This window comes from Meriones unguiculatus, chromosome 3 (genome assembly GCF_030254825.1).
Source record: "Meriones unguiculatus strain TT.TT164.6M chromosome 3, Bangor_MerUng_6.1, whole genome shotgun sequence".
Lineage (NCBI taxonomy): Eukaryota > Metazoa > Chordata > Mammalia > Rodentia > Muridae > Meriones > Meriones unguiculatus.
Window position 1 is genome coordinate 21,892,061 of NC_083351.1, and position 27,967 is coordinate 21,920,027.

Consider the following 27,967-nt stretch of genomic DNA (forward strand, 5'->3'; position numbering starts at 1 on the left):
TTTTCATATGTCATAGGTGTTTAGTTAGAGCTCATTAAGTTAGACCCTAAAATCTTCAATGGGCAGGGAGAACAGGAGAGAACCTTGATCTGAGTGCTACAACTTGCTTTCCAAAGAAAAGCAAAAGCGTTTGGAATGCAGAAATGGCCTCTTAACTCCTTGGCTTGTTGAGATGCTGGCTGGGCCCGTCCCTTTCTCAAACCAGACGCCGAGTTGAGTCTGAAAGAGGAGTGTCTCCAGAACGCAGGCTGTACACTGCCTATGCTCTAGCTCCAGGGAGGAAGGAAGTCAAGCTTGCAGTTGTGCGAGCCTCTGTAAAGGGGGACAGAAACATCCCCAGACACTTCTGTTCAATCACTTTAATGCTGTTACGGCAAATCTGTAAAAGGTTCAGGACAAACTTTTTTTTGTTCCTTTTTAATTACAAAACTAACAGCTGTTAGAATTTTTTTTTCTTTTTCTTTTCCTTTTCCCAACTACAAAATACTCTGGGGAGATGCATTATAATTTAAAATATATAATATTGCACAAACAACCAAAAGGTTAATTAAACTAAAATAATTACAAAGAGAAAAACCCATCCCATCAGAAAAAAAATATTTAGCATTCTCTCCATCCTCCCCCTTCACTGAAGGTTTGAAGTAGTGCCCACCATTCACGGTGACCCTGAACCAGCTTCCTTTTGTCACCGGTGGATGCATTAGCATGCAGAACCACCAGAGCAGCAATCCATGCAGCACCAGGTCTTCATGTGGCCCAGGCTGTCTTCAGGAAGGAGGGCCTCTGTAGGAGACAGGAGTCTCAGGATGCTTGTCCCCGCACATCCCTTCAGGAGCAGAGGGCTGAGGAGAAGCTGGCCTGATGATGGACCATGAGTACTTGCCTCTGCTCACGCTTCATAGAGCTCACAGCTGGCTTCTGTCTTAAGCTAAGGGAGTCAAGCTAGATAGCTGCTTGGAGCAGGTGCCCTATCAGTCAATACACAGAAAGGCTTGGAAGTGGCTCCCTCCCTTCTTGGGGAGGGAAAGAAACAAGAGCAGACTCTTGCAGTGGCACAGCTGGGCTAAGGACTTGGGTGCATCTGACATAAAAGCCCTGGGAATGTGTGGGGATATCCCAGTGTGGGCTGGAGGAGAGTCAAGTTTGGTTTTAGATCCTGAACCCCACAGGACCTTTCCAGGAATGGAAAATGCTTGGGATGGAGATTCCAGAGAGAGACAATTTCCCAGAGATGATTGCCTCTTACTCATTGTGACAGGAACCAAGACGCTGTTCGCTGTCCCTGTGTTGCCAAGGACAGGTGGCATGGCTTTCCTTGCTGGTTTACTAGCTTATAGGATAGAGTGTGTTGTCTTGGCCTCTTCAAAGAGAGACCAGTGCATCAGCTCCTGTCTCTGTGCAGAAGATGGCTACCCCAGGAGGTTCCCAGCAGGGATCCCTAGAACAGCAGAGAAATGCAGGCTCTCCGGTGACAGGGTAAGGGTCATCCCCTTAGGTCATCCTAAGGTTGGCACAAGTCAGACTTCTGGATTTGTATTTAGAAAGGCTCTTCCAAGGTGTGAGCAGAGGGCCAGCAAGGAGCCACCAGAGTATGTACCAAGGTCTGGATGGCAGAGGCCATTTGGGGGACATTCTCAGTGTCTTCCAAGGCCAGCTGAGACTAGCGAGCGAGGGAGGTGGGATGTGCCGTGGGTCGGGGAGCTGCTTGCGCTGGCTCCCTCATTCCCAGTCCTCCCACTCTACATCTTCCAGCTGCAAAGGTGAGGAGACAGTGAGAGCACAGACACGCTTACTCCTCCGAGTCAAGCCCGGAGCCCACCTCCCCGTGCTGAGCAAGGCCACCACTGGGCAGGGCCCACCCCACAGGTATGCCCTAGCTTTAGGCAACACAGATGCCCGATGCCTGAGGGAGAGAGGCTTGCTGCTTTGACTGCTTTAGATCCAAAGGGAATACTTCCAACACAACTGGGCATGGGATGGCCTGCCCAAGAAGCCACTCCCGAAAGGAGATCGTGTTTCCTGCTAGCAAAGGCCATGTACCTCAAAAGCCAAGAACTGAGAGTGGCACTGTGACTAAGAACAGGGTAGCACAGTGCTGCAAGTGCTGATACAGCTAAAACTTTTTTGTGTGTCGGTTTTTGGAGACAGGGTTTCTCTGTCTTGCCCTGGCTGTCCTGTAACTCACTATGTAGACCAAGCTGGTCTAGAACTCACAGCCTACCTCTGGTCCCAATTGCTGGAATTAAAGGTGTGTGCCATCACCGCCTGGCTAAACTTTTACTTCTTTTGTCAACTTTAAACAAGCTTTAGGGAGTCTGGACTTGACTCCATCTGTCACAGGTCAAATGGACTCTTTCCTCCCCTTCTGTTCTTTTTGTACAAGGTCTTTTCCAGGGTTTCTGTACCCTAACTTCCAGCTTAGGTCTTTTTCTTGCTTTGCCACTCCTGGCCTGTTCTCAGCTGACTCCTGCTGCAGTAGGATTGATGTGGACTGCCTGTCAGATTTTGTTGTATGAGTATGTTTTCAGAGTCGGGGATCGAACTCAGGACCTCCTGGATGCTTTGGCAAGTGCTCTACCACAAAGCTCTTCCCAGCCAAGCAGATTAGGTTTTAAAGAGAGCTAAAAGACATAAGCTTGCGAATCCTTAAGGTGTAACAGGTGGTCTTCTGTAACAGTGAGGTCACAGGTGCAAAATACTCTTGACTAGGTCATCAATTCCCAGCTCTGCAATGTCAGACACCAGATCCTTGTCATGGAGCCTGGTGGTCCATGCCTGTAATCCATGAACTCAGGAGGCAGAGGCGAGAAGACTGATGCAAATTCATGGCCAATCTGGTCTATACAGTGAGTCACTGATACCCACCCTCAGGGGGGAAAAGGGAGAGAGAACTGGGGGAGGAAGAAGGGGAGAGAGAAAGGAAGAGAATAAGAGAGAAAAAGAAGAGGCTAGAGGGAGACACAGAGAGATTGAGACGCAGACCTTGTGTCTCCAATTCTCTAAACTGCCTACTTCTTTTGGTTTTGTTTTGAAACCGAGTCTCTTGTGTAGTCCTAGTTGTCTTAGAATTTGATATGTAGATGAGGCTGGCCTTGAACTAAAACTCACAGAGATCTGTCCGCCTCTATCTCTTGAGCAGCAGGACTAAAGGTGTGCGCTATCACTCCCGGCCAAAGCTGGGCCAGCTCTTGATTTGGGAAGGTAGGAAAGAACGAAAACAATAAAGGCCACTTAAACTTAACAGCAGGGAAGGGTTGGCGGTGTGTGACGCTGGCGTCTACTGAGTGCTGTCAGTCACTTAGTGTTTAAACAGTGCACCTCACTACAGCTTCTAGCCAGCCACTATCAGTCCTGTATTTTAGGAGAGGAAATAGAGGTGAAATGTCTTGGTCTCAATCAAAGGCCTCCTGTCTTCAAGACCAGGAACCTGCTAAAGTCTCATAAATTGCAGGCTAGGGACAGAGTTTAACATCTATATCTCTCTCTATATCTAATCCAGGCCCAGGCTAGCCTGAATTTGCTCTGAACTAGTCTAGGCAGTAAGCTCCCTGTGCCTCTTCCTGAGTACTGGGATTACACTGGGAATAACTTCCACCATGCCATGTAAGCATCGTTTTTTTGTTTGTCTGCTTTGTTTTTAGTTCCTTGGGTGACTGTGAGACAGAGCTAAGGTCAAGAACTCATTCATGCACCCACCCTAGAACTGATCATCAGCAGAGCCCAATGACAAGTGTCATGGGCTTGATGGCGAAGCCTCATCTCTCTTCCTGCAGGCATCAGCTCAGCTAGATGTAGGGATTTACCCTGAAGGGGCAGCAGGGTTTGCTGGCAAAGGACTTCTACCCTCACATCACGGGACTAGCTTGTCCTGACTGGACCCACTCACCTCACCGGAGGCCTCCACTTTGGAAAGTGCCATCTGCACTTCCTCTTCCGTCATGTCCAGGTCAAAGTCTTTCTCCCAGTCCTCACTGATGTCCGTGCTGGAGCCTGCAATCATGAGCCACATGGAATAAGCAGCGTGAGAGGAGGTGGAGTGTCTACATATGGTTATTTAGGCACTTGCTCCCGTGAGTGTGTGTGCATGTGTACATGTGATTTTTAAACGGGATGACAACATACATCATTATAATCACTCTGAATTGGGCTCAATGATCTTACTTGTAGTAGTAAGGAAAAAGGAAAAATCCTGGAGGCAGAAGAATCTTTAGCTTTGAAAGGGATATAGCTCGGTAGTAAAACATGTGACATACCCAAGGTCTAGTTAGAGCCCTAAGCAACACAGCATGCTCTTACATACTTAGGGTTGGGGATATAGCTCAGTGTTTGCCTACATGAACAAGGCCATGGGTTCTGTCCCCAAGACTGCAGGAAACCAGGTATGGGGAAATATGCTGTGCTCTCCAGCACTTGGCAGAGGCAGGATCAGGAGTCCAAGACTAGCCTTGACAACATAGATTTTTCTAGGCCAACTGGGGTACATGAGAACCTGTCTTTTTCTTTCTTTTCTTTTCTTCTTTCTTTCTTTTTCTTTCTTTCTTCTTTCCCTTCCTTCCCTCCTTCCCTCCTTCCTTCCTTCCTTCCTTCCTTCCTTCCTTCCTTCCTTCCTTCCTTCCTTTCTCTTTCTTTCCTTTCTTTCGAGCAGGGTCTCACTATACAGCCCTGGTTGTCCTGAAACTTGCTATGTAGACCAGGCTGTCCTTGAACTTAGAGATCCACCTACCTCTGCTTCCCAATTGCAAGGGGTCTTGGCACAAGTGTATATTGCCTAAGTAAAAAACTGATTTGCCTCTCCCTGAAACACTTTCGTCCTATCTGGCCTGGCCTCAAATTCAGAGAAATCCATTTCCCTCTCACCCTTGAGTGCTGGGATTAAAAGCAGAAGTCACCATGGTCAAGCACCTTCAGGATTTAGAGAAATTTAGTAACTGCTAGGCAGGACAGGCTCATGAGCCACCTTCCCTCCCTGAGGTCTACAGACAGGTTACAGTTGCTGGGGAAAGAGAGACAATTTCTCTAGAGTAGTACAGGAAAATTGCCCTTGTTCCTGTAAATAGCTCCTCACCTGGGCTCTGGGAGGTAGTCCTAATTAAACTCATGGATCCACATTAAGAAAAAAAAAGGGGGGGGGGAGGGGTAACAGGAGGTGAACACGAATAAAGTATAATGCATACACGCATGAACACGTCAGAATAGCAGCAGAGTCTCGTTCCTCTTCCAAGTGCTGGGATTAGAAGCACAAGCCACCATGTCCAGCTTATTTCTCTAGAACAGGTCATACTATGTAAGCCAGGCTGGCCTCAAACTCCTGTCTGCCTTAGCCTCTCAGTGCAGGTATTACACACCTCGAAGCACCACCCAGCGACAAGTCTATTTCACCCTATTTACAACTCTTTGAGACAGGGTTTCAAGTGTTCCCGCTGGCCTCAGACTCACCATGTGTTTGAAGATCCTCGTTCTTTAACCTTTCTAAGCGATGGGGTTCTAGTGTGGGCCGCCTTGCTTGTTTTATACAGTGCTGTGGCTCAAACTCTTCCTGCAAGCTAGGCAAACTCTTCCACCTTATTTTAAATCGCAACCTTTTCCTTTCACACTGCTTCCCCCCCACTGCATTTATTTTATAACATATAATCAGGTTAGCTCTTCTGACTGTCAAATAATTCAGGATGTATAACATGAGCCCCAAGAACAGGATTTTTTTTTCATATATATATATATATATATATATATATATAGTCCCTTTTGCCTAGGGTATCAAGTTGATACCTAATATTCATAGAGCCAGATCTGCTTTTATGGAACACAGGGTCTGCAGGATGGCTCACTGCGTAAAGATGCTTGTTAAATCTAATAACCTGAGTCTAATCCTCAAAACACACATGATGGGAGGGAAGAAGCAACTCACAAACTGTTCTTACTGTAAGCTCATGCATGCACAGGTGTGCACAAAAACCAGACACACACTCACACGAAGAAGGGCAGGGCTGGAGAGGTGGCTCAGTGGTTAACAATGCATCTTGCTCCTGGAGAGAACCTGAGTTCAGTTTTCAAATCAAATCAAGCCTCTCACAACTGCCAGTGACTCCAGCTCCAGGAGATCCAACCCACTCTTCTAGCCTATAAAGGCTGCTGTCATGTACACACACAACTCTGTGAGAGAGGAGAAAGATTGTGTGTGTGCAGGTCTGCATGAGAGCACCTTTATAGGCTGAGTAGGTTGGATCTTCTGGAGTTGGGACACACACACACACACACACACACACACACACACACACACGCGCGTAAAAGCACTTGCTATTCTTGCGGAGGACCCTGCTTCTATTCTCAGCACCCAAATGGTAGCTCAAAACCTTCCTTAACTCCAATTCCAGGAGATCCAACGCCCTCTTCTGACCTTGGGGCACTAGATATGCATGTGGTTCACAAAGTCCAAACACCCACACATCTAAAACCTTTTACTTATTTATTTTGGTGTTTTGAGACAGTGAGACCCTAAGTCAAAAATAAATTTAAAAAATTTAAAGTCAACAGGCAGTGGTGGCACATGCCTTTTTTTTTTTTTTTAAATACACATTACTTTAAATTTTATTTATTCATTATTTCTACAGCATTCTGCCTGCATGTGTGCTTGAGAACCAGAAGAGGGCACCAGCTCTCATCATAGATGGCTGTGAGCCACCATGTGGTTGCTGGGAATTGAACTCAGAACCTTTGGAAAAACAGCCAGTGTTCTTAACCTCTGAGCCACCTCTCCAGCCCCACATGCCTTTTTTTTAAAAAAAGGTTTATTATTATTATTTTTTTAATTTATACAGCATTCTGCCTGCATGCATGTCTGTGTACCAGATCTCACTATAGATTGTTGTGAGCCACCATGTGGTTGCTGGGAATTGAACTCAGGACCTTTGGGAGAACAGCCAGTGCTCTTAACCTCTGAACCATCTCTCCAGCTCAGCACATGCCTTTAATCCCAGCACTGAGGAGGCAGAGGCAGGTAGATATCTGATTTTGATGCCAGCCTGATCTACAGAGTGAGTTCCAGGACAGCCAGGACTACACAGAGAAACCCTGTCCTAAAAAAAAAAAAAAAAAAAAAAAGGAAAGAAAATTAAAGCCTAAATTGTTCTTTAAACATCCGTGCCCCCTGTACACATGCTGTTTGCGGACACTCTCCTGTTGTGACAGCACACACACTATGGTCCAAAGAGCTCACAATTAGGTATGACCTGGCCTGCTCAGTTTTCTACTTCTTGCTTCACGCAATTTGATACAGTGTGAGGACTGCTTTAAACACCACGCCTGGGCATGACTTGTTCTAGATACGGAAACCAGTTATGTCAAAATTATAGCAAGAAATGAACTGCAAAAACCGCTGTTCTGCTCCACATTCTGCACAAAGGGCCTTGCCTGGTCCTCTCTTCCCTGCCACAGCCTCTGCAGCTTGGCAGGCCTGGGCTGACTGTTACACCCACTGTGAAAATATTGGTCAAATAATTCTGAGTTGCCAATCATTCAAGTTATGCTAAAAAAGAGGTTGGGGAGGTAGCACTTACTTAGCATGTACAAAGCCCTAGGTTTGCTTCTCCAACACTTGAAAAACAAACAAACAAACAAACAAACAAACACCAAAAACCCAACGAAGCACAAAACAGGTGTGGTGGCCCACTCTGCAATCTCAGCAGAATCGTAAGTTCAAGGTCATCCTCTACTACAAAGTGAGTTTAGCATCAGCATAGGATACCTGAGATCCAGCTGTCTCAAAATACAAATACCATCCTCTGTACAAAGACCACTGCAGAAGCTTACTAGAAGACAGAATTCTCCCTGCCCCGGCATTCTGACTCAGAGGCCAGGTGTAGCCTAGGATTCTGTATTAGATAGCCTGGTTAACTGGATGAAGAAATGAACCTGCTGTTTGAGAAATAACAGCATTAGCATTAGCGGTATGAATGTCATGTGCCAATTACGTGTTGAATGTAACGGTATTTGACAAACGGAAAAGTAGGGCCGTATTTCTTCCACAGGTCTTGTCTCACGGTAATTTTACATGTGGTGGATTTGGAAGGTCTACAAGTTAGCGCGGACCTTCAACCAAGATTCAAGTTCTGCTACTGTATGGAGACTCTCTTGCGCTGTGCCTTCGGGACACTCATCTGCTTATCTGTCAGCGTGGCTTCCTGTGGGTCAAAAGCCAGACTCTTAGCCAATTCCTTGTGTGGCTGCGGCTATGATAGTGTCCCCTGATCTGGCTCTTCAGGCTTAAATGCTAGGGCAGACCTTTCTAGAAGCAGAAAGGCATCAGCTAATGTTTGGGAACATTTCACATCTACCTTCTATGCTGGGTATCAACAGTCCCAATTTACACACGACAGAATGAAGGCTTTAATGGCACAGATCTTGTCCTGTCACACAAGGGGCATGTTACAAGATCTGTTAAGAATGCTAACATTTTGTGATGGAGTCTTTTTGTTGTTGTTGTTTTTCCACCTAGGTGATTTACTAACCTGAAGGTTCTATCAACCAGAGTTAATTTTTTGTGCACTTATTTTCCCATTTCCCTAAACAGAGATTAAAAAAACAGGTTCCACGAGTAATAGTGAAGTGGGGCTGTAAGTCAGAGCCATAGGCCACACACTCATCCCGACTTCCCCTTCGCAGCTCTGCTGAGGATCTCGAGAGAGGCAAGTGCAATCTGGGGCTGCACACAGATCCAGCCTGGCAGCCTGGGATGTGGGATGGGGTGAGAAGGAAAGGGAGCCAGCACAAGCTTGCTTCTTTCCCACCCTCCATTCCGGTGGTGCTGGGGATCACACACAACCTCCACATCCAGTGTAGGCCCACCATGTAGCACAGCCTGGCATACAACATCATGCTTTTACTTGAGAGGGAGGCAGGCAGGAGGATGGGTTCCAGCAAGGCTCAGGCTGTAGAGATGGCTCAGCAAGTTAGAATCTATACTGCTCTTTCCAAGGACCTTAACTCCTTTCCCAGCACCCATGTTTCAAAACAAACAAACAACCCACAATGAGGGGTAGAAAGGCACAACAGAGATGATGTATCTCACTTGCAATCCATAACTATAACCTCAGAGGGCTGGACCATCCCATACCTCTAAGGTCCACTGTGTACTATTCCACCTTCCTACAGACCCTTTCATAGTCTTCAGTGATCTTCCTGTTGATTTCAGGGGGCTGACTGGTTTTTCTTTTCATTTTATTATTTTTATGTCTGTGTATGTGTATCTGTACAAGTGAGCGCAGATGTCCACGGAAGGCAGAAGAGAGTTCAGATCCCTTGGAACTGGAGTTACAGGTGGTTTTGAGAGGTCTGAGTGGGTGCTCAGAACTAGACTTGGGCCCTCTTGAAAGAACAGCAAGTGTTCTTATCTGCTGAGCCACCCTTCTATCTCTCTCTCTCTCTCTTTCCAAGACAGTTTCTCTGTGTAGCCCTGGCTATCGTGGAACTTGCTTTATAGACCAGGCTGGTCTCGAACTCAGAGATCTGTCTGCTTCTGCTTCCCCAAGTGATGGGATTACAGGTGTGCACCACAGCGCCCAGTTCTTTTGTGGTTTTCTACCAGTATGAAAATAGGGAACTGCATAGATCTTAGCTTTGTGAGGCTCTAGTGATAGGCAGATCCAGTGCTTAGCACAGGTCCAGGCACAGAAACACTTAGAGAATATTACCTATCATTAGTACTATGTTGGCTGGGTTTTGTTTGGTCAACCAGACAGAGCTAGGGTCAGGGTCAACTGGGAAGAGGGAACCACACTGGAGAGATTGCCTCTCTCAGACTAGCCATTCTGTGGGATATTTTCTTGGCTGATGATTGATGTGGGAGGGCCCAAACCACTGTGGCTGGTGCTACCTCTGGGCAGGTTCCTAGGTCATATAAGAAAGCAGACTGAACAAGCCATAGAGAGCAAGCCAGGAAGCAGTACTCCTCCATGGCCTCTGCACCAGCTCCTGCCTCCAGGCTCCTGCCTCAAGCAACTTCCCTGAAGTAAGCATCACTTCCCTCAGTGACGGACTTATGTGGAGGCGTAAGAAAACATAAAGCCTTCCCCACCAAGTTGCTTCCAGTCATGATGTTCATCAGAGCAGGAGAAAAGCATTCTATGACAGCTACTACCACTTCCCCAAAGTAGGGCTTGACCAAAGTTGCTGCCCTGACTGAGGGCTATTATGAAACAATTTCCATTTACGGAAGAGAAGAGCAGTGACCTTTCTAAAGTCACATGGCCTATGACCTGGGCCTTTGTGCTCTGCTGCTTTCAGCCCTCAGTCTAAACCTCAAGTCCAGTTCAAGATGTGAAGTTCTCCATTGCTTTTTAAGAACCAGCTCAGGCTGGTGGCTTGGTGTACACTTTTAATCCTAGCAAGTAGGAGGAATAGGCAGATAGATCTCTGTAAATTCCAGACCAGCCTGGTCTACACAGCAAGTTCTAGGCCATCAGTAATACACAATGAGGCCCAGTCTCAAAAAAATGAACAAAAAAGAGAACCAACTTTCCCACTATTCTGTGTCTCTCTTACCCAAAAGAAATATGGGAAGGGGGCTTTAGCCACAAGCCTGTAAACACGCCCCTCAAGCTGAACTATGACTCCCCAGCACCTGCCCCAACTCTCCACCTCTGTGTCCTTGGTGAATCACTGCTGATGCTCAGAGTCCTCCTGTCTCTGAATGCTCCAGTATCAGACCTGTCCTATACTGCTCATGTTTCATCACAAAGACTGTCCCTTCTGCCCCACCCTCTTAGTGTCTCATAAAGAACAGGCAGGAGCTCAATGGATGACCTCACTGAACAAAGGAGAACAGAAGCGCCGTGTTAGAGACTGGGAACGTGGAAGTTTCCGCCAGGAGCTGACGTGCATTCCCTGACAGAGGCTGTGGCCAGCGCATTTACCATCTCCTGCAGCAAACTGTCATCACACTGCAGCCCAGACCTCACCTTCAGGGCAAGCTCTATGGCAGCATGTCCGTCAAGGGGTGGTTATCTGCAGCAGGGTCGCGGGAAACGCGGAAGGCTGACAGATCTACCCTTGCCTGTAATTCCTGGGGTTGAGAAAGTTCTTTCATGTACACAGTCTCCAGCCTAAGCCTCCACTGTACAGGCAGAGCTAAAGCCCTGCTGCTGAAGCTGGCTCACTCGACTCACTCTCGGGCATCCAGCTCATCCCTGACCTAGGTCCCCGCTCGGTCTCTCGTAACAAGGCTTAGAGAAGCTGACTTTCCCGGGCTCCACAGGGAGGAGACCTCTAACACCAACACCACGGGGATTCCCAACAAGGGCAAGGTTTAAAAGGCTACAAACGGGCCAAGCCTAATGGACTCAAGGCAGGCACAGACCTGGTTCTGAAGCTAGGCGTTCTACTTTTCCAGTCACATTAATTTGAAAAAGTTACCTAACATTTCTAGACTTTTTTTTAATTTTATTTTTATTTTTGGTTTTTTGAGACAGAGTTTCCCTGTAGCCTTGGTTGTCCTGAACTTGCTTTGTAGTCCAGGATGGCCTCAAACTTCTGCCTCCCAGAGTGCTGGCATTACAGGTGTGTATTACCTTGCCCAGCTTAGATATTTTTCTTATCTGTAAAATGAAGATGCTAATATGGACCTGGGCATGTGAAATAAGGGGAACATTAAAACCATGTGACCTTTAGCTAGCATGAGCATCATTCTGGGGATGTAAGGACCCTACCTTGCTGGGCAGGGCGATTCACTCCTATAGTTCCACCACTCTGGATTTAAAGGCCAGCCTAGGCTACATGGCTTCAGGTCAGCCTGAGCTACAGAGTGTGGTCCTGTCTCAAAAAGCCAACACCAGGGGCTAGAACAGGGCTCAGAGGTTAAACGCACTGGCCGCTCTTGACAGAGGGCTTGGATTTGATTCTCGGCACCTACATGGTGGTTCACAATTGCCTGTAACTTCATTCCCAGGAGAAACATAACACCCTCTTCTGGACTCTGTGGGCACTGCTTGCACATGGTTCACACAGATAGGACATATAAATGAAAACAAAACAGTAACAGAAAGCCAAAACCAAGGCAAACAAAAGACCCCAACAATTTCCCGGCGCTTCACCTTTCATTCAAAGACTGTGTAAATGTTAGTTAATAAAGAATGGTGATTTATATGCAGCCCTCCTCCCACGACCACAAGTGAAGGCTGTCTGTCCCCAGGATCTGCTTGAAGGACAGATACATCTACACACACGCTGGCAGCTCTTGCTTCCCCCTCATACAGCCCCCTGCACTCAGGCCTCCAGACCTACCTTTCTTGCCATTGTTGGAGGGTGTAGACTTCCCACTATCTGAGTTCAGCTCAAACACTCGTAAGTCTGTGGGCACCTCCTCTCTTAGGGTCTCTACTCTGGCTGGAGGCCTGGGCTCTGGGCCGCTCGCTCGGCCTGCAGGGGTTAGAGGCTTGGAGGGAACTGGGGGCGGGGGTCCAGTTTCACCCTCATCTTCAGCCAGACTCCGTTCTTCCAGAGACGCTTCAAGCAGCTTTTGGGACAGGTCTACGGGCAGCACTGGCGCCTCGGGTGCAGTAGGGTTGGCAATCTGCGTCACGAGGGAGATGCTCTCACTGCTCTCTGATGGTGTTACCTCTGCAGGGGGCTCCACTGGAGTCTCTTCACAAGGGCTCTGGGGGCCAGGCCCATCTTCAGGGGATGTGGAAGTTTTGGTCTCTTTTGGAATCTTTGCCTCTTTTGGAGACGGCGCAATGGCTTCAAGCTCCTCTGCAGAGAGAAAGGTAGGCAAAGAGGGAGTGTAGCCCTCGTTAGCCCCAAGGCAACCTGGGACGGTGCACATCCTACCATCTTTACCGCAGTGAAGCCTAGCCTGTGTCCCTCCGTGTTCCTCAGGACAGATCCTTTTGCAGACACTCCCTGCTTGTTAGTCTCACCTGGAGAGGCCAAGCTGGACTGCTAACGACAGCCTGAGAAAAGGTGAGACACAAGAAAGCCAAGGCCAGACTCTGGTCCGTCTGTGCAAGCCAGTATTTACTTTCAACTTGCTACCTCATGAGCAAGAAGGGCTTCTTGCTAAGAGTTACCCACACGTTACATTAAGCTCTTAACGGAGGCTGGACATACAGAGTAAGTATTTAACACATCCTGAGCTAGAGTCTTCCCTTTTCTCTTTTTAACTTTGAGATAGAGTCTCGTTATGTAGCCTTGGCTGACCTAGAACTTACTATGTAGACCAGGCTGTCCTGGAATTCATAGAGGTCTGCCTGCCTCTGCCTCTTGAGTACCAGACTCTTGAGCCACAAACCTGTAGTCTTATGTAGAAGGGCATGGGGCGGGGTGGGCGGGTGGGGGAATTTAGATTTCAGTGTGCGCCTCCGTCATTAAGCAGGTTCATATGTAACATGGAAATCTGCTCCAACAGCAGATTGGTGTGATTTCTGTACCCAAACTCTGGGTCCCATGAGCCTGTATGACAGGTTCCCTGTCAGCTGAGTGCTCAGCACCACTCTGTACTCATCCCTGCTTCCCCAGGGACACCATGTCTCTCCAGGCCTTCTAGAGTACCATAGACAAATTTGTCACCATCTCATTTCAACGCCTCTTACCTTCTTCCTCCTCCCAGCCGGGTTCTTCAGAGATGCTCTGGTCTGCCCGCTGCTTCAGGGCATCCCTCCGGGCCTGCTCCTGAGGGTGGGAGAGTAAGGACCAGGACGTTAGGGTACCCTCCTCTCAGGCCCTGGTCCTGACCCTAGGACCCTTGGCACCTCCAGGAAGGACTACAGTCTTCTAACTTTCTGGCCTTGACAAAAACCCAGCTCCTGCCCAAAAGCCGGGGGCGGGCCTTCCCAAGGTGGCCCAGCATTACCTGTTCAAGTTGGTAGACTTTATAGAAGTACCGATGCCAGAATTCTGAATGGGAGACGGCTGCTGGAACCTGGAGGGGAAAGTGCTGGTAAAGATTTAGAAATGATGTACGGAGTCTGTTCCCAGCCACTCGAAGAGTCTAGACACAAGAAGTGACTTGACAATAATTGTCAAAGCCCTTTTACCACATGTTAACTTCAACCAGACCCACCTTCCGGGCCCAATTTGGCCAACGAAGGAGAGCAAAACTCCTATAACGACTTTGCTGGTCTTTCTCACTATCCTGACTGCCGGAAGCCTGGCAAATCAGCCTCTTCCTGGCATCTTCTCGCTCAGCACATGGCCCACCTGGCTCTACAGGATCCCCCACTACACACCCCTCCCACTTCCCAACACCTCAGGCTCGGAACCAGCAGAGGTCCTGCCGGGCTGTGCCCTCACCATCTTGGTGTAGAGGGCCCGGATGGAGGGGCTGCCTACAAGGAGCTCTGAGATCTCCCCCTTCTTCTCCTCCAAGCAGAACTGAGAAAGCCAGGCGTCAAACAACTCCGGGGGCCCTGCAGAGGGACAGACGCTGACGGTCAGTTCCCTGTGTCTAGGAAAGAACACCGGGACTAGAGAAAACACTTAAGCCTGGACTTGGACGGTAAAGAAAGCTTAAGGGTTCTTTTCAAGACCATTTCGTCTAAAGGGAAAAGAGTCAGGCTAGGGGAAGGGCTGGGTGGGTTCTTCCAGGATCAGGATCTCTAGAAAGGACTATGGTCTCCAATGTCGCCTATTTCTATTGCCACTTCAGTCCTACGCACTCAGCCACTGAAACAGCTTTGCTAAATGTGGACCCACGGTGTCAGAGCGCGTGGCGGTGTCTCTGTCCTCCCTTACGTCATGTGACCAGGAGCCTCTGCCCTCTCCATCTTCTGTTCCTTTCCTCCTTCTCTGAACTTTCTGGGTCTACCTGGGCTCCTCCTTTTCCTCTCCCCACTTTGTTTTTTCTCATGAGTCACCCCTAAACCATTTTAGCCTCTTCTGACAGTTCCTATTTCTTCGCCACCCGGAACCCACCCTGGGCTCCAGATCTAGCTACCATTCTTGTTTCCACTCTATTGCCATTGGAAACCCATAAGACATCCCAGAGCCTTCCTTACCTACCCTCTGATTCCACTTCTTCAGACTCCTCTGTCACAGACGGTTCCTCTTCAACCAGCCTGCCCCTCTCCAGTCTTACCTCTGACATGGGGATCCCTAGGCACCCCCTACATTACCTTCCACCTCTCTCAACCTTTACAACATGGCCTCAAGGCTACTTTAAAAAATGCAAAGCCTGATCACCTTGGGCCTCGAATCTTTTCAATAGTTCTTTACAATGTGAGCCTTTAAAGCTAGGGTCTACAGTATATATACACGTGTGTGTGTGTGCACACAAACATGTTCTCACAGAGATCTGCCCACCTCTGCCACCCAAGTCATAGGATTAATAAAGGCATGCACTAACATGGCCTTGTACAGAAAATTTTATGGAAAGGGCTCATCATTTTTGTTTGTTTTGTTTTTTCAAGACAATTTCTCTGTGTAGCCTTGGCTGTCCTGGAACTTACTCTGTAGACTAGGTTGGCCTCAAACTCATAGGGATCCACTTGCCTCTGCCTCCCAAATACTTAAAGGCGTGTGTTACCACTGGTCTCACCATTTTGATCAGCTTAGTGGTGATTTTTTTTCCTAGTATTAGAGATTGAACTTAAGGCCTTATGTATGGCAGACAAATATATCCCAAGTCCTGTTTATTTTTACTTCGAAGCAAGGTTTTGCTAAATTGCCCAAGTTGGCTGTGAACTCATTATATAGCTCAATCTAGTCCCAATCTTTCAATTCTCCTGCCTCAGCCTCCAAGTATCTTACAGGATTATAAGAGTATTATGCTACTGTGCCTGCCTATCAATAGATGTTTAAAGGCCTCTATGACTCAATAAAAGTTTAGAACCATCACTATGAGTCTCTCATGACCAAACACAAGCTGCTTATTCTGATACACAAAGCCTCCCAATGAGCTCCTAGGCTGCCTTTACTCCTTCATGAACTTTACATTTATGTCACCAAACAGAGGCTCCCTGTTCCTTCTGGATTTTCTTTTTTTCTTTTTCTTTTTTTGAGACAGGGTTTCTCTGTGTAGTCTTGGCTGTCCTGGACTCACTTTGCTGACCAGGCTGGCCTTGAACTCACAGAGATCCGCTGCTCTGCCTCCCTGAGCGCGCCTCCATGCCTAGCTCCTTCTGGATTTTCAAATATACTCTTGCCTGGCCTGAACAGAGCCCCACTCATGAATGCTGCTTCTAGACCCCACAGGCTAGGTGCATTCCGCGGATGCCCACTGCCCACAGTGCTGCAGGGCCAAACCACTCTTTGCTTGATTCCTTGTCTCCCTTCTCTCTCTTTTTGCATCTGGTTCTGAAGGAATAAGCAGTTTGAGGGTTTCACTCATTTCTGGTCTCTAATTTCTATAACAGGGCATAGTAGAAAGGCACAGGGATGGGGTGGGAGCGCAGCAGGGATGGCAGACAAGCTAAACAGAGAAGCTGAGGGACCGTAAGAGCGAAGCCTCTTCAAGAGACAGGGTTAGGGTAAAGAGATTTGAGGTTCAGGGAGGAAATGGGGCCATTTACCTACTTTACACAGCAAAAGGTTTATCTACGGGTCCTATGATGTTCCCAGTATGTAGGGCTACCTGCTCTGTGATACCTCTCCATCTATGGGCCCCCCAAGCGCACCCCCACTGCTACCCCCTCACCATCGGGTTCATTGCAGTACGTTGCTGGGTCTGACTGCAGACTGTAGAGGCGAGCCTGTAAGCAACAGAGAAGAGACAACAGAAACTCTGGGGAGGTGGACACAGAGAAAATCCCCTCTGTGCATGGCATCCAATCAGCTGCAACCCAGCTTCCCCCTTGTTGGTTGGCAAATCCACAGGGCACTTATTAGTAATCATGGTGGCACTCAGCTCACCCCTCAGAAAAGTGGTCTCTTACCCCATACTCCCACCCTGAAAACTAAGAAAATATAGTAAGCAGGTTATCAAATTATATGCACAACTCCTCCTGAACAATGGGAACATTAAAAATACATCAAATGCTACTATGTTAATAAAGTCCAAATTTAAGGGCAGATTGTGAAATAAGGTAATTATTCCCAAGTTAAAAAGGGTGAGTGCTGGTGTACACCTGTATTAATCCCAGCACTTGAGAAACAGGCAGGCAGAGCTCTGTCAGTTTAAGGCTAGCCTGATCTACAAACTGAGTTCCAGACCAACCAATACTATACAGTGAAATTATGTCTTAAAATAAATAAAAGAAAACTTAAAAGCCCATCAATAATGCTGGGAAAAGTGGCAGCAAAGGCTTTTAATCCTAGCACTTGGGAGGCAGAGGCAGGCAGATCTGAGTTTGAGGCCAGCCTGGTCAGCAAAACGAGTTCCAGAACAGCCACAGCTACACAGAAAAACTCTGCCTTGATAAACCAAATAATAACATCAATAATAATATAATTATTTTATATAATTTAAAACATTTATATTATAATTAATTAGTATAAAATATTATCATTATAAATAATAATAATAACTGTTCCATCAACACCATCTTGGGCTGAGATGTAATTCAGCCGTAGGCACTTGCTCAGCATGTAAAAAGCCAACATAGCAGGGAACAAAGTTAGGCCCAGCGTAAGAGAAAAGAAAAGCTCAAGTTTAGAACCGTGCTACCAGATGCACTGGAGGGCCACAGGAAGGCCGACTTCAGCCGACAAACAGAAAAGCCTCTCTTTGCTCACACCACACAGGGCATCAGCAGGTGAGTTCTGGTGTTGAGTCACTGTGATAACTTAGACTCTTATCACTTCAAAGCTCAAAATTCTGGCACATGTTACTAAAGAGTGCCAGTAATCAAAGTTTGGAATGGAAACCCAATGTGATAAGGCCTGACTGCCATGATACGACCCTGTGAATTCAAGAGAGACTGACCATGAAACAGGAGACAGACACACAAACATACTGCTCTAGTTGCTGCTCATGGGTTCCAATTGCTACATTTATTTCTAGTGGAAATTAGTCTCTTCCTTTTTTGTTAATTAAAGAACCCAAATATGAGGCAAATTATGTACCAGAGATGTTCTCAGTATCCTTATTATGGTTGAAAGCTGAAAGGAATCCAAATGTGTAACACAAGAAAGTGATTGAACAAATGATGCTATTTGTACTCATTTGCAGGAATGTAGATGCAGAGAAGTGGTTATGAAAGATGCTAATAGTTTGTTATGTATCTCTTTAAAACATAATACATAATGCCTGTTTGTTTAAAAGGAAAAAGCTCAAACTATCTTTACTCATGTTTGTGAACATTACAAAAGCAATATGGAAGGTCCTGAGACAAGGAGGAACCAGAGGTATCTTTGGGTGATGAGATTATAGAAATACAGTTGCAGCCAGGCTTGGTGGCGCACACCTTTTGTCCCAGTGCTCAGGTAGGAAGAGGCAAGCTGATCTCTGTGAGTCAAGGCCAACCTGGTCTACAAAGTGAGTCCAGGACAGCCAAGTCTACACAGAGAAACCCTGTCTCAAAAAAACCAAAAGGAAAAAAAAGAAAGAAAAAAATACAGTTGCTGGACAATAGTAGTGCATGTCTTTAAGCCCAGAACTCAGGAGGCAGAGACAGGTCGGTCTCTGTAGTCCAATTGGGTCTACAGAATGACACAGAGAAACCCTGACCACCCCCTCCAAAAAAAAAAAGAAAAAATATAGCAATTATCTACTTTTTTATTGATGTTTGATGTTTCTCTGTTATACTAATTTGTCTCTATTTTTAGCCTGAACACAGACTGCTTTTGTGACTATATGTTGGTAGGTAAATCTCTAACAAAGGCTGCCAGTGAATACCTTGACGCCATCATATGGCTCAGCTGTGCCAGAGGGTGTGCCCATCAGGGTGATGACATCGCAGTCGATGGTTTTGTCTGGTGAGGGGGCAAAGGTGTCTGAGATCACCCCTAAGAAGTCAGATAACCCCTTCTTCATTTTTTCTGTTGCCCCTGAGGAGCCTTCAGTCTGCAGAGAAAACCAAAGAAAGGAAAACAGTGTTCTCGGAGCAGGATGCAGTCTGGGGTGGAGAAGGTGAAGCATTGGGAGAGGGGTATACTATGCACAAGGATCAGATGCATACAAACTCCTCCACACCTCAGGCTGGAGGAGGAGTCTAGACTCGAGCCCTCCAGTCCCGTTTGGGGACACAGAACAGGGCCAGGGTACACCTGATGAGAGTTGCCGCTGCTTGTTACATCAAAGGGTCAAGGCAATCTAGGCTGATCAAAAACTGGCAGGAGGGCAAAGGAGATGGCTCAGTTAGAAGTGCTCACTGTGCATGCGTGACGACCTGAGTTGCATCCTATACACTCATGTAAAAAGCCAGGTTTGGTGACAGAGCCTGGGAGGCAAAGACAGGCAGATCCCTGGTGCTTGCTGGCAGAGGGCACAGGTGAGCCTAACTTACAAGCTTCAGGCCCAGTGAGGGGCACTATCTCAAGAAACAAGGTGGATGGCTACAGAGCACCTCACGGTGTCCTTTGGCTTCTGAATCCACACAAACCACACACGCATGTGAACCCACAGATACTTTCCATACCGCATGAACATGCGTGCATGCACATTTACATGTTTCTAAACACACAGTCAAAAGAAGAGCCATGTTATTTTAGTAAACCTGAAATGAGTGGTTTGTTGTTTGTTTTTTAAGACTTATTTATTTATTATGTATAGTGTTCTGTCTGCATGTACACCTACAGGCCAGAGGAGGGCACCAGATCTCACTATAGATGGTTGTGAGCTACTATGCAGTTGCTGGAAATTGAACTTAGGACCTTTGTGAGAGCAGCCAGTGCTCTTAACCCGAGCCATCTCTCCAGCCCAAGTGGTGGTTTTAAATGCTGTATCTAATACTGGTAGGTTACAAGACCACAATGCTCTTTGAGCCTGTCCTTTGTGAAATGTGGATGACTAAGGCATGGCTAAGGCCTGACATAAACGAAGAGCAGTGTTGTAATACAACTTTTCCATTATTGGTGAGACCTTCTGGAGGACGATCAGTACATCACGCGTCAGTACGCCCTCTGCCTGGCACGGATGATGAACTGAGAGGAAGGGCAGACACCAAAAAGCTCATGCAAATCTATAATATTAACTTTGCTGTGTTGGGACAAGATTCTGCTTTGTAGCCAGGGCTATGTAGCGCAGACCTACCTAAAACTTGTTCCCAAGGCCAGACTAAAATTTAAAATCTTCCAGCCTCAACCTCCCAAGTGTTGGGATTACAGGTATGTGTTGACATGACCTCTTCTTTTTAAAAACATGTTTGCGTGTGTGTGCACATGCATATATTTATGAATGTGTGCAGGTGTCCTCCACAGAGGCCAGGCGAGAACACCAAGTCCCCTGGAGCTGGGAGTCCCAGGTGGTTGTGAGCTGTGGGACATGGGTGCTGGGGACTGAATGAAGGTTCTCTGAAAGAGCTGTCTCTCCAGCCCTAGCAGTACTTATTCTTTATTGAGCTGCCTAGGCAAGTATAACTGAGAGAGTGCCTGGCATCCATGCTGGCATTAAGTACACAATCATATTTGTTGAATGAAAAGAAAAAAGGATAAAGCAGTGAAATAAGTGGTGCTTGTTACTGGCTACACGCAGCAGTTCATCAAGCTACAACCTGCCATTCATACTTTTCGACTGGATTTTTAGACAGGGTCTTGCTTCATAGCTCAGGCTGGTCTGAACATTCAAACCTTAGTCTCTTGTGTGCTAGAATTACAGGCATGTGCCACCACACCCAATTTGTCATTTGTGATTCTTAGTAGCTATGGTAAGCAAGAAAGACTTTGTAAGTAAGCCTGGATGAGAAACCCTAAACTTGTCCTCCTTTCTCTTCCTGTTTTCATTCCTAATCCCCTTCTCCTTCTCTTCTCTTCCTTTGCTCATTTATGAGAGGGGCTTCACTTATGATGTTATCTAGGTTCAAGAGATTTGCCTCAGCCTCTTGTACAGGAAAAAGAGTTACATGCCATCAGAACTAGCTCAAAAACTTATTTGCTCTAACATGGACTCTACGAATCTCAGGGCAACTGATTTAGCCAGAGACGAAATGAGGAAACTAGTCTGTTTCTAGACTAATGAGAAAACTGTATATAAAAGCCAGCATGTTAGCCACAAATGGCTCAAAGCCATAGTTCCAGTTCTTGGAAGGTCGAGGCAGGAGGACAGCCATGTGTCTGAGGCCAGACGGGGCTACAGAGTGAGATGAGGTCTCTAAACCACCAAAACAGCTCACGTGCACACTCACACGTAGAAAATTAGATATACAAGATTCTCTCTGATCAACTATTTTTGCTTTCTGCACTATGCTGCCTAGTTTTATGTCACCTTGACACAGCTAGTCATCAGAGAGAAGAAAACTTCAACTGAGAAAATACCTCTGTAAGGTTGGGCTATAGGAAGCTCATATGGGGTGGGCTCTCCACTGTTGAGTGGGGATATGTAAGACAAATAAGCCCTTTCTTCCCTACATTGTTTTGGCCAGAGTGGGCTTGAAACTCAAGAGATCCACCTGCCTCTGCCTCCTGAGTGCTGGGATTAAAGGCGTGCACCACCACTGCCAGGTGGTCATAGTTTCTGTTGTTTGTTTGCTTGTTTTTTAAGATTTATTTACTTATTATTTAAACAGTATTCTGCGTGCATGCCAGAAGAGGGCACCAGTTCTCATTACAGATGATTATGAGCCAGCACGTGGTTGCTGGGACTTGAACTCAGGACCTCTGGACCCTAACTAAGACACGCACTGACTTTAAAATCTTAACACCAGGCTCACCCAAAGATTTCACTGTACATCTGAGATTAAGAAACAGCTTTGAGGGGCTGGAGAGATGGCTCTGAGGTTAAGAGCACTGTCTGCTCTTCCAGAGGTCCTGAGTTCAATTCCCAGCAACCACAGGGTAGCTCATGACCATCTATAGTGAGATCTGGTGCCCTCTTCTGGCACCTGCAGTATACATGTGGGCAGAACATTGTGTATGTAATAAATAAATAAAATATTAAAAAAAAAAAAAGAAACAGCTTTGAGAAGATAAGGCACAAAATAAGCATACCTGAAATCTATAGGAATATACTCAAAATTTTGAAATTTATTATTAGTCTATGTGATATGGGGGCATGTCTGTATGCAGCATTGTGAACATACGGAGGCCAGAGGGCTGGTTCTCTTACATGGGCTCTGGTACTGACCTCGGGTTGTCAGGCTTGAGTGACATGTACTTTAGTACTTAAGTACTGCTAACCATCTTGTTGGTCCATATGTGTGTGTGTGTATATTTTTAAAAAATTAACTGTTTGGGGGGGACAGAGACTTACACGGCTCAGGTTGGCCTCAAGTTCACTATGTTGCATGCTGAGGGGCAGATATGTGCCACCATGCCTAGTCTGCTCGGTCACGATGGACTCCCGACTTGACAAGTTCTAGAATCACCCAAGAGGCAAGCCTCTGGCCACCCCTGTGAGGGATTATCTAAACCAGGTTGGCCTCCAGGCACGCACAAAGAACTATGCAGTTTAGGTTAACTGAGGTGGGCACCATCCCATGAGCTGGGGTCCTGGACGGAGCCAATGGAGACGCTGAGCTAGACTAGCGTCTGCTCCTGACTGCGAATGCAGTGTGACCGGCTGCCTCAAGCCCCTGCTGTGAGGACACCCCCCACCCCCTGCCCGGTCACGGTGGACTGTACCCTCAACACTGCACCCCGCTGCCCAGTCACGGTGGACTGTACCCTCAAAGTGTGAGCCAGAACAAAGCCTCCCTAAGTTGCTCTTACCAGGCATCTGAACACAGTGATGCGACCAGGAACCAACACACTAGCTCTCAAATAACACACTTCTCCGGCTTCCTACTAAGAATCTTTTCTTTAGGATTTGTAGTATTTTCTCTGTGTGTTTTGCTTGCATGTATGTATGTACATGCACCTCTGGAACTGGAGTTATAGATGGCTGTGAGCCACCATGTAGGTGCTAGGAACCAACTCAGGGTCCTCTGTAAGAGCAGCAGGGACACTTTACCACGAAGTCATCTCTCTAGCTCCATAAAAATATTTTCTTTTAGGCATTCTGCAATAGATATTAAAAGGCTAAGCTATACTTACCCTTGACTCTTTCCAATACTGCATAATAAAACATTATGATAACGGGCAAAATCTTAGTAAGAATAACATTACTGAAGTTCTGTGAACAATACCAGAAGCGCAATAGGAAACTAAGGGCTTTTTAAATTGTTCTAACCGATGACCAGGCACCTGAGGACACTGTAGGAGGAGGCCTGCAATGCCTTAAGTAAAAAGTAAGTTAAGGTGCTGGAGAGCCGGCTCAACAATTTAAGTAGTCCTCTTCCAGAGGACCTGGCCTCCATTCCCAGCCCCCACATGGTAGCTTATAACTATCTGTCACTTCAGCTCCAGAAGATTTTATACCTTCTTCTGTCCTCTGTAGGTACTGCATGAATGTGATTTACAGGTACTTTTGCATGCAAAACAACCACATATATTAAATAAATATGAATATATACATATATTTGTGCATGCATACATATGTATTTTTTAAAGTAAGTCAAGAGCCAGGTATGTTGGTACATGTATGTGCCTAGCATTTGGGGTTAGAGGTGGGAGAATCAGGAGTTTAAGGCCATTCTCTGGTATGTGACCAGTTTGAGACTACGCTAGGCTATTTGAGATGGGGGGTAGGGGGAAGAAAAAAGAAAAGCCAAAGGGGTAAAAACAAATAGGTTAAAAAAAATGGTATTCAGGGCTAGGGGCTGGCAAGAAGGCCCAGTGGATGGATAAAGGCACATGTTGCCACGCCTAATGGCCTGGAATCAAAAGGAGAGAACCAACTCTTACAAGCTTTCTTCTAACTTAGCACACACGTACGTGTACACACACACACACACACACACACACACACACACACAGAGGAACATATAAATACATAAATAAAAATGTTTTAAAAATTATATTTAGTTGGCCCTAACTTTTTTTTTTTTCCTAAAAAAAGTACGCATAAGTGTATTTCACCCAAATAGTAACAACAGTTACCTTCTTAGGAAAGGTTTCTTTTATACACACGTACACCACTCTGCTTACCTACATTTTCCACGATGCATGATTTTACTAATGGAAAATATCTGCTAAAACAATACAGACATCACAAAACTAGTACTTACTCTGTATATATTTGCTTGATAAACAATTCCTCCAAAGTGGGAGGAAAAACATCCCCTTCTCCCCACAGGGAAAAACAATCACCTAATGACAAGAAAGTTGGGAGTCCCCACTAGGTCCCCAGGGCCATCACTCAGGGTGCGGGTACTCACGGCCAGCCTCTCCTTGACCACGCTGGCTGTGGCCGCTATGGTGCAGGCTGTGTCATGCTGTACCACCTGGGTAAATTCCGTCAGGTCCCGCTTCATGAACTCCAGAGCTTCAGTGGACTATGGAAGACAGAGGAGAATGGCAAAGCTGGCGGGCCCCATCATTCCATGTGTCTAGCCCCCCCCACCACCACACAGGTATGTGGGAAAGTCAGGTGACCTAAGGGCCATGGCTTGGAAATAATGCTTACTTGTGCCAATTCCACGATCTGGGCTCAGTGGACAGCAGAGAGGAAAATGCCTGCTCCTCTGCTTAAGGACCGAGTCTCGGCCCTGGCACTCACAAACTATGTGTCCAGGAGTGAGTCTCACTTAGTCATGGTTTTTCTGCTATCAAATGATCTCAAAGGCAGAATGGCATTAAGAATGTTCACATAAATGAAAACTTGCTTTGATATATCTCCTCTCTTACCCCATGACAGGGCTTCTCTGGTTGACCCTGGAACTCATGCTGTACACCAGGCTGCCCTTGAACTTGGGAGTCACCTGACTCTGCCTCTGGAATGCTGGGATTAAAGCCTTTTTTTTTTTTTAATCCAAGGAAGCACAGGTTCTCCCTCAGGTCTTGGTTCCACTGTTCCGGTTTTGTCTATCCCTTAGGTTTCTCTGGAGTGAATGCTATTTGCTCCTGTCTAACCAACCTGTTTCAGAGCTAGCATGAGCCAGCTGGTCTTCTGCTGCCTTCCATGTCTGCCTTCCTTCTATCATGCTCACCAACTCAAGGTGACTTCCTGGAGCCTCTGTGCTCACCCCACCTTACACACCCTCTCATATTATGTGGCATCAATCACCTGAGCATTTGTTTTGTTCCAAGAAGGTTTCACTATGTAGGCTGATTCTTCTGCCTCTGCCTCCCTCTCTAGTGCTGAGGCGAGAGTCTGCACCATCGTGCCCAGCCAAGGCATGGTTTTGAGTATTCTGTTTTTTTCCTTTTCTCTAGGATGGGCCTGCCTACTTTTGACTGGCCTGGCATGACTGAGCAGGATAATGAGGAACCAGTAAAAGGCTGAAGCAGGTGAGACCCACTGCCATTTTTATTATGTCACTCTAGTGATTGGCATAGTTTTAGGCATTCAGGGTCAAGGTGACCATGGGATAGCTGGGTGGTTAATTGTTCAGTAAGAACTACCCCTAAGCACCAAAGGCTCTAGGAGAAGAAACAGCAATCACCCCCCAAAAGACAGGTACACAGTGAGAGCCTGCGGAGTTCACACAGCTTGAGCTGAGGACAAAGATCCCCAGAGCCCCGTTCTTAGAGGGCAGCCAGAGAAACATGAGCTCAACAGTCAGGAAAGGAAAACCCAGACAAGTGTGTGGAGAACTGGGAGAGAACTACATCACAAAAGTCAAAAGACTGAAATTAAAAAAAAAAGAGGAGTGTGGTGAGGTATGAAACATATGTTAGTGTCAACTGCTACAGAAAGTTCCAGAAAGATAAGGGCTAAAAACTACCCAGCGGAGCTGGCGATCGTGAAATGAGTGTCACTACAGATAAGTGCACAGGTGGTGGCTGCAGGGGTGGGGATTGAGATCAAGCTTGTTGACTTCATATTTTTAAAGTATGTGAGGCTGTTGAACAACGACTTGAGGGAAGAGTTTGTGAAGTCAAGGGGTAGAGAAAAAACCAGAGGAGGAAAGGGTTTGTGGGAAGCGCCCAGACTCAGTGAGACCAGGGCCTCTGCAGTGAGACCAGGGCCTCTGCGGTGAGGCCGAGAAGCAACTGTGCCTCCCCTAAGACTGCGTGTGTGCTTGCACTTGGATGTGTAGGATAGATACACAGGAGGCTCAGGACAGGAGCAGGTAGGAAGCAGAGGAAGACAGATTATACAGCTCTCTCAGAGGTGCAGGCTCTGGGGCAACATATGCTAAGGGAGCAGGGAAGCGACTGATCCAAAAGGAGGCAGGATGGGAAGCAACGGCAAGGAAAGCATCAGGAGAGCAAGAGAATGCAGCCGAAAAAAGACGGTGACGAAGTTTACCTACAGCACGCGATAGAGTGGATGTCTGCAGAGTGCTCAAAGTGCTACGTGTTGTCTTAGAACCCTATGTATTAGCATTCGATCCTCAGGACAGGTGAGGAAATGAAGCCTTCAAAAGTTAAAAAAAACTAACCAAACTTGTCCAAGTCAAATGTGTGCACTGGGGAAGCAGAGGCAGGTGGATCCCTGCGAGTCTGAGGCCAACCTGGACGACATATGATTCCAGAGCAACCAAGGGCGACCTACATAATGAGGCTGTATCAAAACAAAACAAACAAAAAACAATAACTTGCCCAAGCTCCCATAAACAGAAGTGACTAAAGGGAGAGAGTACTCCTTCTCTTACTGAAATCGGCCTTAAAACGCACAGGAACACCTTGTGTAAGGCCTGCTGGTATGAATGCCATCCTGTCCTTGCCTGCTGTGCTTTCTCAGAGAAGCTTGCTACTCTGAGACCTCGTATTTAACCTTAGCGTAACGTCCTTCCTCTTCATCTTCAACAAAACAAACAGCTCGGAGAATTCTCAGTTGTGCTGGGCTGCAGCTAGAGGGGCTATCGGGGTACCCAGGCTAGGGAGAGGGGGTGGACTCTGAGCCTAAAGCACTGGGCTGACTTGGGATCAGAAGCCTCTAGGAGTCTGCCCTGAAGCAGGACTCCACTTCATTTGCTGGAGGTAAACAGTAATTACTTTTTCCACAACTTAGGCGAGCTGGTCTTAAACGTGTTGTGGGCTAAAACAGGAACACCAACTGGCATTGCCTACTACAGGGTCAAGCCTACGTCAAGCCACAGGATTCCTCAGCCAGCCGTTTCCCCAGGTCTCCACTCTCTGGCCATCAATCCCCCTTCCCTTTGCAAACCACTCAGATAGGCACCATCAGGCACTGGTGTGTTATGGCAATCCTCATCCTTGCTTTTCATCTTTTACACCTTCCTTGGCATGCTCATGCCTCTCTAGCCTAGACAAGATGTCAGGTACCTTCCCTCCACAGGATTTACAACAGGAACTAAGCAGCTATTCTGTCTGACTGCCTCCCCACCGGACCGAGGCCCAAGATCGTTTGACTAAGGTCTGTATCCTTAGTCTGTCTGAGAGAGTAGTCATAGTCATATACGCTACTATTTGAACTGCTGAGAGAGTAAGGTGTTGCTAGTGGTGGTGTTTTACCCTTTTCTCTCAAATGGCCTCAAGGAAGCTCGAAAAATCCAGCAGGGCTGGCTGGACTTGGTTGCAAGGAAGTCGGCGCGGTGCCCTGCCGAAGAGAAGGGTGCTGGCCCGGCTTACCTTCTCTTTGACTGCCTGGTAGCTCTGCTGCAGCCAGCTCCGCCACCACCCCACGTCCTCCCTGTGGAAGACAGACACATCTGGAGGCCCTGCCGTGCGACTCCTGCCCAGCCTCCGCCGGGGCCGGCGGGTGAGGCTTCGCGGGCCGCTTCCCCACCCCCTCGCACCACGCTTCCATTCTGCCCCTTCGGCTCGGTCCGCACCCACGCGGGCAGCCTGTTCCCAACAGGGACCCTGGCTCAGCACCCCAACCCTGGGAGAACCCAGGCCCCCGAGTCAGAGAGCAGAACGACAAGCTCACCCTTCCGCCATCTTGCCTGCATGACATCACCACTATTTACCGACCTTTGACTTCCGACACGGCACCGCC

At 47.1% G+C, this 27,967-nt stretch overlaps 1 protein-coding gene across 4 annotated transcripts; it reads right to left on the reverse strand.

The window, feature by feature from the left end:
- Nucleotides 1-344: 344 nt before the first annotated feature.
- On the reverse strand, nucleotides 345-27,964 carry Bsdc1 (BSD domain containing 1). 4 transcript variants are annotated; one of them, XM_021636961.2, is made up of 11 exons: nucleotides 27,899-27,964; nucleotides 27,598-27,658; nucleotides 24,276-24,392; nucleotides 18,761-18,928; nucleotides 16,622-16,676; nucleotides 14,281-14,396; nucleotides 13,841-13,909; nucleotides 13,581-13,659; nucleotides 12,274-12,741; nucleotides 3,887-3,990; nucleotides 345-783 (listed from the first exon to the last, which is right to left on the reverse strand). In XM_021636961.2, exons 1-11 carry the CDS (start codon nucleotides 27,907-27,909, stop codon nucleotides 748-750), a joined length of 1,284 nt encoding a protein of 427 aa, XP_021492636.1. In that variant the 5' UTR covers nucleotides 27,910-27,964; the 3' UTR covers nucleotides 345-747. The 4 variants fall into 4 exon arrangements, with proteins under 4 accessions (XP_021492636.1, XP_021492645.1, XP_021492618.1 ...); XM_021636970.2 differs by having other exon boundaries at nucleotides 345-1,752; XM_021636943.2 differs by having other exon boundaries at nucleotides 13,841-13,924.
- Between the last annotated feature and the right edge of the window lie 3 nt (nucleotides 27,965-27,967).

What these genes read in the sequence shown, in the direction of transcription:
- Bsdc1 (XM_021636943.2), bottom strand. An exon ending in AGCCATATGATGGCGTCAAG is followed by an intron (nt 16,677 to 18,760) that starts GTATTCACTGGC and finishes TGTTGCTTACAG; the next exon opens with GCTCGCCTCTACAGTCTGCA. An exon ending in GTACTGCAATGAACCCGATG is followed by an intron (nt 14,397 to 16,621) that starts GTGAGGGGGTAG and finishes GTCCCTCTGCAG; the next exon opens with GGCCCCCGGAGTTGTTTGAC.